The sequence below is a fragment of the Coccidioides posadasii genome, chromosome 2, assembly GCF_018416015.2.
Source record: "Coccidioides posadasii str. Silveira chromosome 2, complete sequence".
Taxonomy (NCBI): domain Eukaryota; kingdom Fungi; phylum Ascomycota; class Eurotiomycetes; order Onygenales; family Onygenaceae; genus Coccidioides; species Coccidioides posadasii.
This window is the reverse complement of record NC_089408.1, coordinates 6,859,553-6,875,290: the sequence shown is the minus strand read 5'-3', so window position 1 is coordinate 6,875,290 and position 15,738 is coordinate 6,859,553. Positions and strand designations below refer to the sequence as shown.

Below are 15,738 nucleotides of genomic sequence, written 5' to 3'. Positions count from 1 at the left end.
TGTTGAAGTTTGTTGACAGCCAATGTAATATCAGAGCAGCTCTTTATTAAGAGCTAATTAAGAGCTTCAAGAAGCTGTTGCAGCCAGTTCATAATACTTTCAGTAACTACTGAACTAGGCTCAAGCTTCTGTGTAAGCTATACTTCTTCTGCCATAGAGATGGTCTGGATTGTTGAGCTACTCATGTAGAATTTGGCAAGAATCTTTTGAACATATAATTCTTGAGAGAGGTAGATTATTCACTTTATATGATCTTGTTCAATTTTGCAACCTAGGAATCTTAATGATTTGCCTAGAGATTTTATAGGGAAGCAGTCAGACAGCTTGTTTTTGAAATCAGTAACAGTTTCTTTTGTAGGAGCAGCAATAAGGGTGTCATCAATGTAGATTATTAGTAGCAGGCTAGACTCTTTATTTATGAATACATATGGATCTGTACGCTTTAGTGGCTTTAAACTGATCTCTATAAGAGCTTTTATAAAGATCTTCTGCTAAAGATGTCCTGCTTGCTTCAGTTTATACAGAGCTTGCCAGAGTCTGCAGATGAAGTCTTTTCTTTCTGTTTCAGTTGAAAGGCTTATGTAGATCTTATGATGCTTAAGTATGGTATGCAAGTAGACTGTAACTATATTAACTTGTTTGCAGTGCATATCTTCAACTGCTATTTTTATAAGTGCAAGCTTGATAGCTGATTCAGTGACTACAGATGCAGCAGTCTTGTCAAAATTAAGACTAGAGTGTTGGAAATTACTGCATATAATCTATCTAGCATAGAAGAAGATAACATAGCTGTCAGCATTCACTTTCAAGTCAAAAACTTATTTGCCAGATAGAATCTTAGCTATAGAATCTATTGAATCTGTCTTAACTAGCTCCTAAGTATTGACAGCTTCTAGCTTCTCAATTTGTTTTTCTATAGCACTCTTCCATTTGCTAGCATATTTGCTAGTTATAGCTTCTTTGTAGTTGTGTGGAACCTTAACTTTGTAAGCTAGCAGGTTGGCTGCAAGATAGAAAGCATAATCTCCATATAGTCTTGGTGATTTGTCTTTAGTTGTATGGCTTGATATGTGTCTTGTGGGCTGAGAGTTCAGCTTCATTAAAGTTATAGATTCTGGTTCACATGTAGGCATGGATTTAGTGCTCTGTCCTGGTTCTTCCAATGCATCTCTGAATATCTTGTTGTGGATTTGGCTCTTAATCAAGTTATTGTTGCTATCTCTATTATATAGAGGCTCTGGTGTTTCTTTAATAGTCTTATGAACAGGCTTTTGAAATCTCACCATGTGTTCAGATGCCAGAGAAGTCTTCTAAGATGATAATATTATTGTTTGAAGCTGTGGGCTGTGTATTTACTTCTGTATCCAGAAAGATATTAGAATCTCAGAGTTCTCAATCAGATTAGCTTCTTGAGCATGTGCCTCTGTAGACTCTTGTGTTGAAGCTGGTAGAAGTCTAGTAGCAGCTTGCTTTGTCACTTTTATAGCTTTCTGCTTTGGGAAGCTTGAAATCATAAAGAATTCTGTAAATCTATTCTTTGGCTTAGAATCTTTCTTTTTTGGGAGGTCTGGGATGGCATTGATATTCTTGTTGAACTTGGCATTGTGTGTATATATAATTTTGCCAGTCTTCAGAATCCAGATCTTATAAATATGTCCATTCTTGCCTTTATATTGGAGCGGGGTACGATGGGATGCCTTGTCAAAGTAGGCGAGTTGGTTGATATGGTGAGAGCACAAGAAAGGTGAAAAATCACCACATAGTAAGGGTATGGTCGAGTAGTAAGTGTAGAGATAGATATGTTCTAACAGATGCCTAAGCTTGCAAGGAGTAATAGTACTAAAGAGCCCTGTACTAACACAGGCAGCTCTAATGAGAAACAGTAGCACATTTCATGAACAAGAAATCTTCATATTCTCTAACTAATAGCTGAACTGGTAGTAAGAAATGAGTGTGTAGAAAAGAGCAATGGTGCATGAAGGTAATAAGCAAGATGCAGGGGCTACAGGTGGTTTATATAGCTCAAGAATAGTAGCTTTGGGGTGGTTTGCACCTCAGACTGGAACAATCTTTGTCCTAATAAGATACCAGAATCCTCACTACATTTCCTTCTGGCCTTCAATGTTGGTGTCCCCTGACAACAAACAACATATAAAATAAAACAAAACCAATTTAGTAAAATAAGAGAATAATAAATAGTAATGAGCAGTCTGGTAAGGAAAAACATAGGAAATAAGAATAAGGAGAGTGATAGCAGCAATCCCTAATAGTGATCATCATGATTCTCTTCTTCTATCAAGTTCTCAGGAGAAGGAGAAGGCCAAACTGACACTGGGTCAATGTTGTTATGCACACAATGCCAATAGGATTTATTACCAAAAGCTTTCTTTTCAATTTGGTAAGTCTTGACAATGGCATCCAGAGCAATTCATATGGTCTTTAGGCACCAGTTATTAATGAAGTCCTGAGCCTTTTTGTCATCAGGGCCAAAGAGAATATCAAGTTCCTCAATTACCATAGGGTTGTCCCACCTAATTCATTCTACCAGAGCATCCAATATAGCTCCTAAGCCTTGTAATTGAATAGTGGTAGGGAATCAATATGGAACCAATGCATAATAATTTGAATGGCCAGATGGAGACAAAGGCCCTGGAACTAGATCTCTATATGCAGCAGAGAGCTGGGACCATGTACCAGCTTTATTGACTTCTAGATGTTCATGGTTCTCTTGAATTGCCACATACCAGGGTAGCATAGTGCATCAGATCTTTTTGCATGGATCATGGGCTCCATGGAGTAGCAGAGGGCTTGTAATTTGGACATCACCAGGTTTGCAAATGACATCAGTCCACCTAATACCAAATTTTCTTTCATCATCTTTGGTATACATTGTATCTTTAATGTGGTGAATATAGCCATCAGTAGATAAGCCTCATTCTTCAACTAGTCCCCATCAATTCTCTAGGTGGTTATGCATTTCTGGCAAGATTTCTGTACAGTCACCAGGCTCTTCTGCAGTTAAGATCAAGAATTCTTGTATCATATTAACACCCCTTTCAGTAGTAATAGCATCTGGAACATTGACATCAATATGGCAAAACCCAGTTTTATCCCCTGGCTTAGCATACTTGGCATAGTATGGATAGGAGATTAATTTCCAAGCATGGTCAGGTCTTGTCAGTATGTACCATAGGTAGTACACAGAGTCCTGGTGCATAAGTTGTTGGCTGATACTGTGATACATTATTCTCAACCATTCATAATTGTCATGACCTTCCATCATTCACTGATGATGGTAGTACATGTTGTATTCACCATTGACCTGGGTGAGTACTGTAGTGGTGGCGCCTTGTAACTTATCATTCCACCAGTGCATTAGCTGGAGAATGACAACAGACCCAGTTGTTTCCCATTTCTTCTGAAGATTACTGGTGATGAACTTGTTAACTTCAGTTATTTGTGTGTATTGGTTGAAGTCAAATGTTCTCATGTTTGTGACCAGAGGGATAATTGGCTGATGTTTAAATTTGTAAATGTCTAAAGCATCTTCAGTTCTAGCTGGTCTATTTGCCAAATGGAACCAGAGGTAGATGCTGTCATCAGTCTTGACTGAGCTAATATTGCAACAATTCCTATGAATGTAAGTCAAACAGTTAAGAAGCTCCTCCCTATTAAGTGTGTGAGTCTGTAAACCAAGTTTTGAAGCCATTAGTTTAGCATGGTCATAGCATAGGTAGATGTCAGCTTTCTTATTACTAAAGGTCTTTCCTAACTGCTTCAGGATGCAAATAAGGTCCAACTCTGAACACATTTTTGTACTCTTTATCTTTTGGAGAAGCTACTGTTCAAAACCACAGCAATGGCAAGTACCAGAGCATACTGCCATGACAGATTCTTCTCATTTATGTTGGGGTATTTCCTTGTCACTTTCAGGAGAAATAATGGACTCATCTTTGTTGTCTAGGCCTTGGAGGGTTTGGTGTGCTGACATGGCTGTGATTCTTTCACTGTGGTGCTTCAGAGCTTCTGATTGGCTGGGTGGATTGGCCAGCACACTGGTGAATCCAAATGGCAGCTGTGATTGGCCAGTTTCCAATCCACACAATCTAATCAACATTGTACTATGTATAGAGGCTCCCAATACATTGTGGCTATGCAGCATCAACATCCCACCCATTGGAACATCTCTTGATAATCTTGGTGACTGTGGTTCTTCTAGTAGACCTCAGGGGCTGCTTGCAGTGGGAGGGCTTCTAGCAATATCCTGAATTAAACATTGGGAGCTAGATGACTGTGGAAGAGCCAACAACTGTAGAAGACCATAGTTTCCAATAGTCAGTCCTTGTTGGTGTAGGGCATCTCTTGAAGGAAGTTCACAAGCATAATCAACTTCTTTGTCAGCTGTAGTATAATCACCTGGCAATATAGCTAAGCTTCAGCAATGTCCAGCTCCTGTAGCATCTAGTCTTTGGAGCACTGCACTGTTAATATTGTTGGTGAACTTATCCTAATCCTTGTAGACATTTAGGGTATGGTGAAGCTTTTGTGCAGCCCACAGACTCTCTACTTTTGGCCATATGGCATCAATCCTGTCTATCCCCCATGTAGCAACAAGCCTATTCTTGATCTTTTGCATATCAATGCAACATCATTCAACATTCAGGGTAACCTTTTGAGCATCATGGAAATTGGCTTCAAAATTGGCATGCATAACATGTTGTCAAGCTCTGGATCTTTCAACATATCAATAGAAATGGGCCACTAAGTCAGTGACTACATCAGTCACTCGCATAAGTGTGTTCATCAGCTCAACTTGTAGACCATATCAATGGTGTGGAGCTTGGTTATCAATGTATTCCATAGCTGCTGTTAGATTATTGAAGAAATGGCCATTCAAGTTGACTCCACTGTCTCTGGTAACAACCAGGCCTTGGTTTTCAGTTGCTGGTGCTAAAGAAGGCAGGTTGCTTCATCCAGCCATTTTTGAAGAATATCAGAGATCAAAAAATTTGCAAATGCCAGAATAACAGAATAGAAGGAAATGTTGAATCTGTAAAAAGAATCAAGCTTGAATGTAAAAGAAAGTAAAAGCTCCAGTAAAGAAAAATTGACCTTTAAATATCTCCAGAAAAAGTGAATGCTAAGCAAATAACAAAGAAAGAGAAACTTCCCAAAAGAGCAAGCAAAAACTTCACTTTGCAGGCAAATAAAAGAAACTTCCCAAATAAGCAAGCAAAAAACTTCACCTTTGCAAACAAAACACAACAAATTAAACATCTTGTGGAGGTATAACAACAGCAAAGCTCCAGTTATCTGATATAACAGTTGGAAATCACATTTGCTCCATTTCTCCTTGATCATTTTTATTTTCACTCTGATTCAAGAAGCTAACATTCAAGGAACTGCTAGAGAGAATGTTAGATCAACTTCTGGTGGCATATCTTTGAGAGATGTTCTCCATCTCTACATCAGAATCTGCTGAGCTATCATTAAATGGCTCCATTCCAGGTTTCATAAGGTACTTCTTTAATCTGTTTCCTGCAATAGATTCTTTGAGTTCAGTGCTGTCTAACTCTTCAAGATGATAGGCACCTAGTTCTTGATTGGCAGACTTAACTCTATAAGGTCCTAGCCATCAAAAGCACAGGGTGTTATTCCTAGATATATTCTGTTCTTCTTTGGTATTGTGAAGCAAGACAAGGTCTTCAGGTAGAAGAGAGTTGGTCCAAACATTATGGGTATCATCAAAGTATTTCTTATTTCTAGCACACATTCAGAGCTGATGATGAGCTGCTTTCAGGACATCCTCATCTTGTCTTTTGATTTGCCATGCTTACATCAGAAGCAGGTCTTCAGTTGTTCAAATCTTTCACCAGGGAATTGTTTGCCAAGTAGGAATCTCAAGTTCAATCAGAAGAACTGCCTCCTGGCCCATTAGCAATCTATAAGGAGAGATATCAGTACTAGCCTTAGTCATCATTCAATCTGCCATCAGAATCACAGGAAGATGTTTAATTCAATTCCTTCCAGTGCCATTGGTAGCTTTAGCTAGCCCATCAGTCAAAGACTTATGGCCAACTTCCACCATATCATTCACAGGAGGGTTATAGAGTGAAATAACAATGCATTTAATGTTGAATTTCTTCAGTAAGGTCTCCACAACATTCTTATTTTCTGGTTCTCCATCCATAACAAATTTGGCAGGCAGGCCCCATCAACAGATGATATCCTCATAAAGAAATTTGGCCACAGCTTCAGCTGTTGCCTTTCTCAAGGCTCTAGCTTCCATTTATCCAGTGAAGTCACATCTGGCAACAACCAAATAATTTCATTCTCAACAGGAAGGCATGTGCTTGATATCCACCCCAACTTTCTCCCAACAGGTAGGGGCCCAGGTAGAATGAAGCTCTTCACTCAACCTTTGCAAATCTCTTTGTTGACATTGAGAACAGTGCTTCATATAAGCAGACACATCTTTATACATCCCTGATCACTAGTATCAAGCTTGTAGAGCAGAGTATGTTCCCTCTCACTCTTTATGGCCAAATTCATTATACATCATGTGTAAAATTTGTTTGTGCTGATCTTTGTTGTCCACAACACATCTTAGAGACACACCAGATCCCACTTATCTAAATAGTTGATCAGCCTCCACCACATATTTAATTGCTTTTCTTCAGAATCTCACATACTCTTTTCCTTCCATGCCCAATGGTTTTGATAGAGTGGTTAGGTATCATGCAATTTTCTCCAATTCTTCTGAATATGTGGAGTCCAGTATCCTAAGGTCTTCACTATCAAGAGCTCAGCCAGCTAAAACTCTTATAGAATCCATAAAGGCAAACAGATCTTCATCTTCTTCAGATTCAGGCTGTTCTCTAATACCTAGTTCTCAGCAAGATAGTCCATCAGCAGCTGTGTGTTTTGTCCCAGGAACATGTTTAACAGTAAAGTCAAAGAGACATATCCAAGCTATCCAATTGGTAACCAAAGCTTCTGGAACATCTGTAGCAGTTCTATTAAGTTGGGCAACAAGAGTTTTTGCATCAATTTCCAAGATAAAGGGCACTCCATAGATATGATGTCAGAATTTCTTGAAGGCTTTCAAAACAGCTCTGCATTCTCATTTGCCAGCATCATATATTTTCTCTGAATCACTTCATACTTCAGATTCATATCATGCAGGATGTCAAGCTCCTCATTACTTCTGAATAATGCATTCTCCCCATTCTAATCCACTGGCATCAACAGTCACAGTGATAAGCAAAGGATCCTGTTCATAATTGATCAGAAGAACAATAGGGAATGAACATAACTTTTCTTTCAAAAGCATAAAGATATCATTTTGCTCTTCAGTCTATGTCCATGTAATATTTCATCAAAGCAGATAATGTAAAGGTTCAGTTATCCAACTATAATGCTCTATGAGTATTCAGAAATATCCAGCAAGCCCTAGAAATTCTCATAATTCTGTAACACTCATAGAAGTAGGCCAATTCACAATTTTAGCCATCTTGGCTTCCTCAAGTCATCATCCATCATAGTCACAGACCCATCCAACAACATTGACTCCAGACATGCAGAATTAAGATTTGGCGCCAGAGATCCTGGCCCCAGAGATTTCAACAAGCCATAGAACATAGTCCAGGTTCTGCAGATAGTCATAAACAAATCTTCTTATTCCTGGAAGGACTTCAGTTTCATCTTTGACACACAATCCTTTTACCCCAAGGTCATCTATAAAGGCTCAAGCAATCTCTGGAAAAACCTCACATATTATCTTCATTATCCCACATTGGGCTTGAGCTGGTGAATTCATTGCCCCTTGGACTAAAGTTGTATGGCAAAAGAGCTCAATAGAGATTGCAATGGCTGTCATATCTCTGCTTTCTTCAGCTAACAGAAAATTATTGTATCCAGAGAATAAGTCACATAGACTAGCCATAACAAGTCCACCAAAGTCTTCAGCATATTCATCAACATTAGAAGAAATAAAAGTATCCCAAATAGTAACTTTGTTGTACATATGTGCAGCATCAACTAAACAATATTCATCTTTCTGTTTCTTTGCAACCAGAAAATAGGAATTGGTATATGAATCATGGCAAGGCTCCAACATTTTAGCTTCTAACCTGTTCTGAATGATTTTAATTAGCTTATCATGTAGAGCATGAGGAATTTGGTAAGTCTTAGTCTGCCAAGCCTCATGGGGCTCTGTCCAAATAATCTGGGGAGGCAAGCATTCAGGATGAACACCACATAGGTCTTTGAATAATCAAGCCAACACCTCTTCACATTTATAAAGAACTGATATGAAAAATTCTTTCTCCCAACTTGTCAGTTCAAATCCAATTTTGAGTTTCTCAATTCTCTCATTTGTTAGCCATTCTCCAACAGGAAAGAGCACAATTCTAGGCCTAATATAGTCATCAAATTCACAATTAAACACAACACATTTCTCCTCAGGGTAATACTTATCCAAACAAACATCCACCCAATTATCTAGGCCTTCCAGCTTGCTTCCATCAGATTTTCCAGGTGCTAATGGCCTTATCTTATCAGCTTTCCACTTATAAGCAGTGCACACTCTTCAGACCTCTGAAGAAGGCAGCCCAATATCTCATCCACTATTGAAAATGTCTACCTGACACAATTTCTTCATGACAAAATCATGATTTTTGTTCAGAGATGCATAAATTGATCAAGCACTTTATGGAATAGGTTTGTGAATTAAACTGGAATTTATATCATGTGTGTAATGTTTGCAGTGAGCCATGACACTGTCTGGATTGGGAAGCAGAGGTCAGAAAATCCAAACTCCCAATGCAAAATTATTCTTGTCTTCTGATTGATCCATTTGATTCACCAGCATGCTGGTCAATCCAATTAGGCTTAGTGTGCTTTTGGATTCACCAACACCAGAATTATGTTTCTCCTCATCACTGTAATCACCAATGCTGGCAATGCTGCCAACACTCCCAACTTCCCTATTCTTTTCAATCTCCTGACCTTCAACCTTCTCATCATTAATTCTTATACTCATTGTCTTCATCACATCTTCTTCATCCCCCTCAGGCCTTGTATCCACGGGCACCTGCCTGATTAAATGCCTGTTGAATCATTTAAATGATTGCTGTTCAATTTATCAGTCACATATCTCATGTTGCTCAAGTTTAGCTTAAAGTCTTCAAAAACTAGGTGACACATTCATTCTTCATTATAAATTTTACAGTTCACTCCACCATCTTCTGAGGTGTTGCACCCCCAACAGACAGCAAATTGCCAAGGTCTTCCAAGAATAAGTTGCTGATCCCCTCCCTCAAATATAAGGAAAGGGGTATGTGTAATAATATCTCCAATTTGAACAGGCACTTTGTCACAAAACACATAAAAAAGAGCAACTTCTTCTGTTTGAACAACCATGGTCACTCACAGCTTATTTTTCATTAGCAATTTCAATATTTCAGCATACTTCCAAGACAACAAATTGATTTCTGAACCAGTATCAATCAACACCATTAATTCTTGTTGGTTTATAGTGACTGGTGCATATAACAAACACATTCCATATGCTGTTTTGAATTTTGGCACCATGGGCTTTGAAATAAGTCAACCAGAATTGATCTTTAGCTCAGGCTGAACTAGTTCAGAGACTCCAACCCTTACATGGCTTTTGCTAGTACTGTTATTCCAGTCTGATCCAAAGAACACTCAATGAAGCTTTGATGATACACCTATAAGCTTCTTGACTGACAATTCAACTTTTCCATTGAGAATTCAACCCATTAATTCATTGGCATCCATTGAATCACAGATCTGAGAGGATAAGCAATCTGTTGCAGAATATCTTGGTCTTTATTTCTCCACAGACTTGTTCTGAATTTCAGGCTTCTTCTGATTGATCAGTTCAACATCTTCCATGATATCATCATCAACACTAGCCTGATTATCCCAGTAAGTAATAAATTGTCTAGTATACTGAGTATGGGACATTGCAATCTTAGCTCTTTGATTGTTCTTAGCTTCTTTAACTGTTCCAATATTGACTGATGTTCTTTCTTTCAATAGTTCATATTCCTTATCCAAATCAGATTCTCCATCAGATATTAGGTATGCAAGCCATTCTGCTTGGACCTTTACACTGGTTGAATTTGCAGGAGGTGTCTCTTCTTGCTGATTGATCTTCTTTTTAGGGCTTGTTGACTCCAGAATCACCCATTCATTCTCTCCCATAGACCACACAATATACATGTTTGGGATTCCAGGTTTAGGAGTGACAGCTCAATAGTTTTGACTCTTAGAGCTTATGTGTAAGTTCCCTTCATCATCAATATGGCAGTATCCATTACTCATATTGGATTGGTATTCATAACACTGAGATTGACAATGTCCAGGTTTTCCACAGTAGAAGCATGAGGGACATGTCAAAATTCCTCCAGTTCAAGCTCCTCCTCATCCACAAGCACTACTATAGCCTGTCATAGGAGAGCCATTTCAAGCCAAATAGGGGTTGACTGGCAGTTGAGTATTCTCTTGTACAGTTGTAGAATTAACAGTCACATTTGTTGGATAATTTGGTATAGATTTCAGAGGTTCTTCTCTCTGCAGTATATAATACTGATCAGAATTCCCTTGTATCTGATTTGATTGTACTCTCATGGCCAATGCCAAATTTGTGAACTCATTAGTCATCTTTTCAATAGCAGCTTCAATATTGGCACTGTCAGAGCTCTTGGCTTTCACTTTCAATTCAGATTCTTCAGTCTTTGCAAAACTAGCTGTTTTCTTTGGAGCTTCAACTGTAGGGGGCTTGTTAGCCAATTGATATTGCTCACCAAGCTTCTCCATTTTCTTTTGTTTCATTTCATCTTCTTCAAAGACCTTCTTATTCCCTTCATACTGGTCAATCAAATCCATGGTCACCCGAACAACTTTCCTAAAATCAATAGGCAACATATCATCTGAAAGATTGAGCTTGGCCTTGTCAATAATCTTATTCCAGAGCTTCTCAGGTAGCTCCTGAAGGAACCAAGACACCTTAGTGAATTCATCAAGCCTTCCATTTGCTTGAACTGTACTGGCAATAGTAGTGTATTCTCAAACATAGGTGTGAATGTTGCCATCCCAAGCACACAGTTTTTTTGTAATTGCCCAGAGGTAATCCCAACAGTGAATCTTGTAAGTAATGTCTTGATCACAAAATTCATGAATAATCTCTTTGGAGAATACTTCCCAATTATCTTCTTTGTAGCCTTCCAAGGTCTTCATCCATTCTCCAATCCATGTAACACAGTACCTAGCCAACTGTTCAATAATGTTTTTAGGGTCAATTACCCCATGATTCTTGCATATCTGATAAAACCTTTCAATAAACAGGGTAGCATCTCTGCCATCAAACCAAGGTGCATTTGCCATGCCAGGGGAAGGCATAGGAATGTGGGAATGAACTACAATTCTCTTGTCCTCACCCAGTGACATAGTTGCATATGATCCTGTAGTACCTTCAGCCATAGTTGATTCTGATTCCAATTTCTTGGTTTCTTGATCTTTGGTCATGTCACACAGTATGTTCTTGAAATAGTGTATCACTTCATATGTCTCAGAATTTGTTTTTCTCTTCCTTGGCAGTCACCAAATCACTGCATCATCATCTTCAGGTCTCAGCTTGGTCACCAAATAGAGCGGGGTATGATGGGATGCCTTGTCAAAGTAGGCAAGTTGGTTGATATGGTGAGAGCACAAGAAAGATGAAAAATCACCACATAGTAAGGGTATGGTTGAGTAGTAAGTGTAGAGATAGATATGTTCTAACAGATGCCTAAGCTTGCAAGGAGTAATAGTACTAAAGAGCCCTGTACTAACACAGGCAGCTCTAATGAGGAACAGTAGCACATTTCATGAACAAGAAATCTTCATATTCTCTAACTAATAGCTGAACTGGTAGTAAGGAATGAGTGTGTAGAAAAGAGCAATGGTGTGTGAAGGTAATAAGCAAGATGCAGGGGCTACAGGTGGTTTATATAGCTCAAGGATAGTAGCTTTGGGGTGGTTTGCGCCTCGGACTGGAACAACCTTTGTCCTAATGAGGTACCGGAATCCCCACTACAATATCTGACTAGGCAACCAAGTTGAGCCCTGGGTTTTATTTTATATGCCTTATTGTAGTTTGCTCTATTCTCTGGTGAAATATGTGTGTAGACTATACATCTGTAAGCTTGTAGATGCTGTAGATTTGGCTTCTTTTTCCAAAAGAGCTTGTATGGTAATTCTCCACCTCCAACTGAAGGAATCCTATTCATAATATAGCAAGCAGTTTGCAAGGCCAGATTCCAGACTTCTTGTGAAAGCTTTGCTTCTAAAATCATGACATAACTTATTTCTACTAAATAGCCACTGATTTGTTCTGCTACACTATTTTGCTCAGGTGTGTATGAAGTAGTCACTTTGCATTTAATTTCATAAGCTGGGGCAAATTCCTTCTTAAATAGTGAAAATTCAGTGCCTCCATCCGTTTGTACAGTATCCATGTAGAAATCTAGTAGATTCCTGAGCCTCTTGACATGCTTCTGGAGACTACATGAAGCTTCAGCTTTATTCTTGAGTAGTATAACTCATTTAAAACACATGCAGTCATCCACAATTATTAGAGCATATTTGAAGGCTTGAAAACTTGTTGACTTTATGGTTTGAAGATCAATGTGGATCTTCTGTTCAGGAACTATAGACTGGATCTGTGGTGTTCAGAATATCTGCTGTTTTGATCTTTCTAGTGCACATGCTTTGTAATAGAAAGTATCTTGATCTTCTATTTTGATTTTCTGGTCTTTTGCTGCTTTTTGTGTGGTAGAGAATGCACAGTGTCCCAGCTGTTTATGGAGAAGCTCCAGCATGAGCTTTATAGTAGCATACATCTGTTGAATAACTTTCTCTTGCTGATGAAGTAGCTCTGTCTCAAGAATTATAACACTATCACTTTTCTTAGCATATCCTACTAGTTTGTGGTCTCTTTGTGTTTGCAGTGTGTGGTCTACTTCTGTAAAGTAGAGATTCAACTTTTTGGTCAACTGGTTTGTGGAAAGCAAATTTGTGCCTAACTTCAGATTATACCATGCATATATATGGATCTTGTTGACAATGCCATTCTGGACAATGTATCTAATGTGTACTATGCCACTACTCTTTATGAAAATAATTTCTTCATTTGAAGTCCTGTACCAATGATCTGTAGTAGAATCAAAGCTAGTAAAGTAGGCTTTATTGTAACAAATCAAGTGGCTGCAGCATGTGTCAACAAGCCAGGTTTCCAGACCAACAGCTCTTTCAGATATGGATGCTATCAAGCCAGGTCTGAATGCCATGCCAGTGAAGCTATTTTTAAATCTTATTATAAGATGATTTTCTCCTGTATTATTCTTAGCATCTTTACTGGAATTTGGTTGCTGAGATTTAAATTAGCTCTGGTTTTTCTGTTCAGAATTTGTGTGTCATCTTTCTTTGGGTCTTAATCTCATCTATAAATGTGGCTTTGGCTTCCATCCTTGATATCTCTTGTCAGTAAAAAGGTGAGGGCATTATTGTATGGCATGACCTGGAGTCTCATAATATCCACAGTTGTTATCTATTTTGCTAGGTATTTTTTCATATAAGAATTTGATATAGTCATTCCACAAGACTCTCTTCTGTAAAGCATATTTCTGTATGATTTGCTTGTTGGGGGCAGTCTTTTTGAATTTGGTTTGTCCAGCTATATATATCCTGCTTGAAACTTTCATATATTTCTTTGCCTCCTGTACAAGATTCCTCATATTCTCATATATTATGTCACTTGGGTTTGTATTTTGAACTATTAATAGCACACTATCTGTGTAGTTCTTATTAATCACTTGTACACCCTTAATTATCTTGTTAATTGCTAGAGAAGAATGTAATGAATAAGAGGCTCACAATACCCTCTGGTATTGTTCAAGCAGTATGTTGAGATATTGTGTAACTGATCCATAGTTATGTTGACATGTGTAGAAATAATTCTTCACCACATGAATGCATGTATTTTTATCAGGCTTTAGAAAGAGCTGCTTTGTGTAGAATATTATAAGAGCAGAGTCATTAATGTCATCTCTATAGTACTTGCTGATCTGATCTCAAGCATCATCTTTCATGCTTAAGCTGAGTCATGTAGTGAAGAATGTCATGGCACTTTACTATTTGATTTATATATCTTTGAAAGCCTCTGTAGGCTCTGACATTACTGTATCATATAGAATCCCTCAGTCATAGTAGTTTAGCTGCAACCTGACAATGTTTAATCAAGTATTCACATTTTTCTTGCCTTGTAGCATGAAGATTGACTGAATTGTTGTTTTAGTGATATCTGTAACTATTTTGTCTGCTATATTGAAATTTCTTTTAATTTAGGGAGTTGTTTCTCTGAACTGGTGGCCTGCAATGCTGCTCTGTAGAAAGCCAACCCATCATATAATGTCCACTGGCTGTGAATGTGCACCTGTATTGGTGCTAGTATTCTTCATATGTCTTACTGGACTCATATTTCTGGAGATTGGATTGGGGATTGGAGCTGAGAAGCTCTCCAGATCAATATTCATTGTTCTGTCAAGGATTTTTCCTCTTTTGGCAACTCCAAAGGCTTTAAAGATTCCTAAAGAAGGACTCAGAATCTCTTGAAAGAATCTACAAGACTACTAATTATATATGGAAGCTATAGGAACCATGGAACATGAACTCAATAGATGTGCGTGCCCTCACTCCTCTCATCCAAAGAATTGTGGGATGAGAAGTGAGACAAAAACTCTGCATCAGATCAAAGAAGATCTGAGCCACTAAGCTGGAGACTAACTACATAGAGACTAGTGTCTCGACAATTTTTCGTCTTCTTTTTTATTTCCACGCCACATTGCTTCTGGGCACAGATCACTACCCTCGTTCGAAAGAAAAGTGCACCGCCAACCAAAAACATCACGATTCACCCAAAACCTAGCTTTTATAGCACATTAGGGAATTCCTGGCTCCTAGACCAAGATTTTTGGACCAAAACATAAATATGTTCTGAATATTTACCAGGATCTCTGTGCATGGAAATGTGAGATTTCAGTCTAACCTAGCAGGTGTGATATTTACCACACTAGCTATTTAGTTATTCCCCTAGCTTCGCCTCCCGAATCAGGATTGCTCCAAGAAGTGCTCCACATACAAATACCGCCATGAGCCAGAAGCTGGCCTGGACTGCCCAGCCATAACACATTCTTACCGCCTCCCGGAGTGCTGCGTCAGAGAGTTCGTCAATATAGCTTAAGCTCTCCCTGACTTTGCGAGCTATCTCCTCGGCGTCTCCGATACCATGCAGCCTTTCAAACAAGTATGTTTTCAGAAGAGCCTGTATGACTGTTGCGGAAATCGAGACTCCAATCCCGGAGCCTAGAGACCGGAAGAGATAGAGACACGCTATTCCAACTGCCTGGTCTTCCGGCACGGCATTGGCAACTGCATTAGGGCTGTGAGCTCGGGGAAAGGAAATTTTCAATAGGGAAAGGCCTTACTCAGAGCAACCAGTGTGCTTGTTCCCCCTATACCATTACCAAACCCGTATACAACCATTCCGACCCAAATACCCCATATACTTGCCCCAACAAGGCCGGTGAAAAGTATGACGGGAACAGTTCCGATCAGGAACATGAGGTAGCAGCAAATTGTGAGCCACCGGTAGCGGCATGTTCGACGCAT

The 15,738-nt window shown here is 38.8% G+C and overlaps 1 protein-coding gene across 1 annotated transcript; it reads right to left on the bottom strand.

The window, feature by feature from the left end:
- Positions 1 to 14,729: 14,729 nt before the first annotated feature.
- D8B26_004658 (uncharacterized protein) lies at positions 14,730 to 15,738 on the bottom strand (the record flags this gene model as incomplete). Its single annotated transcript, XM_066124550.1, has 2 exons — positions 14,730 to 15,498; positions 15,555 to 15,738. The coding sequence occupies 2 exons, from the start codon at positions 15,736 to 15,738 to the stop codon at positions 15,152 to 15,154; spliced, it is 531 nt and encodes a 176-aa protein (XP_065980631.1). The 3' UTR covers positions 14,730 to 15,151.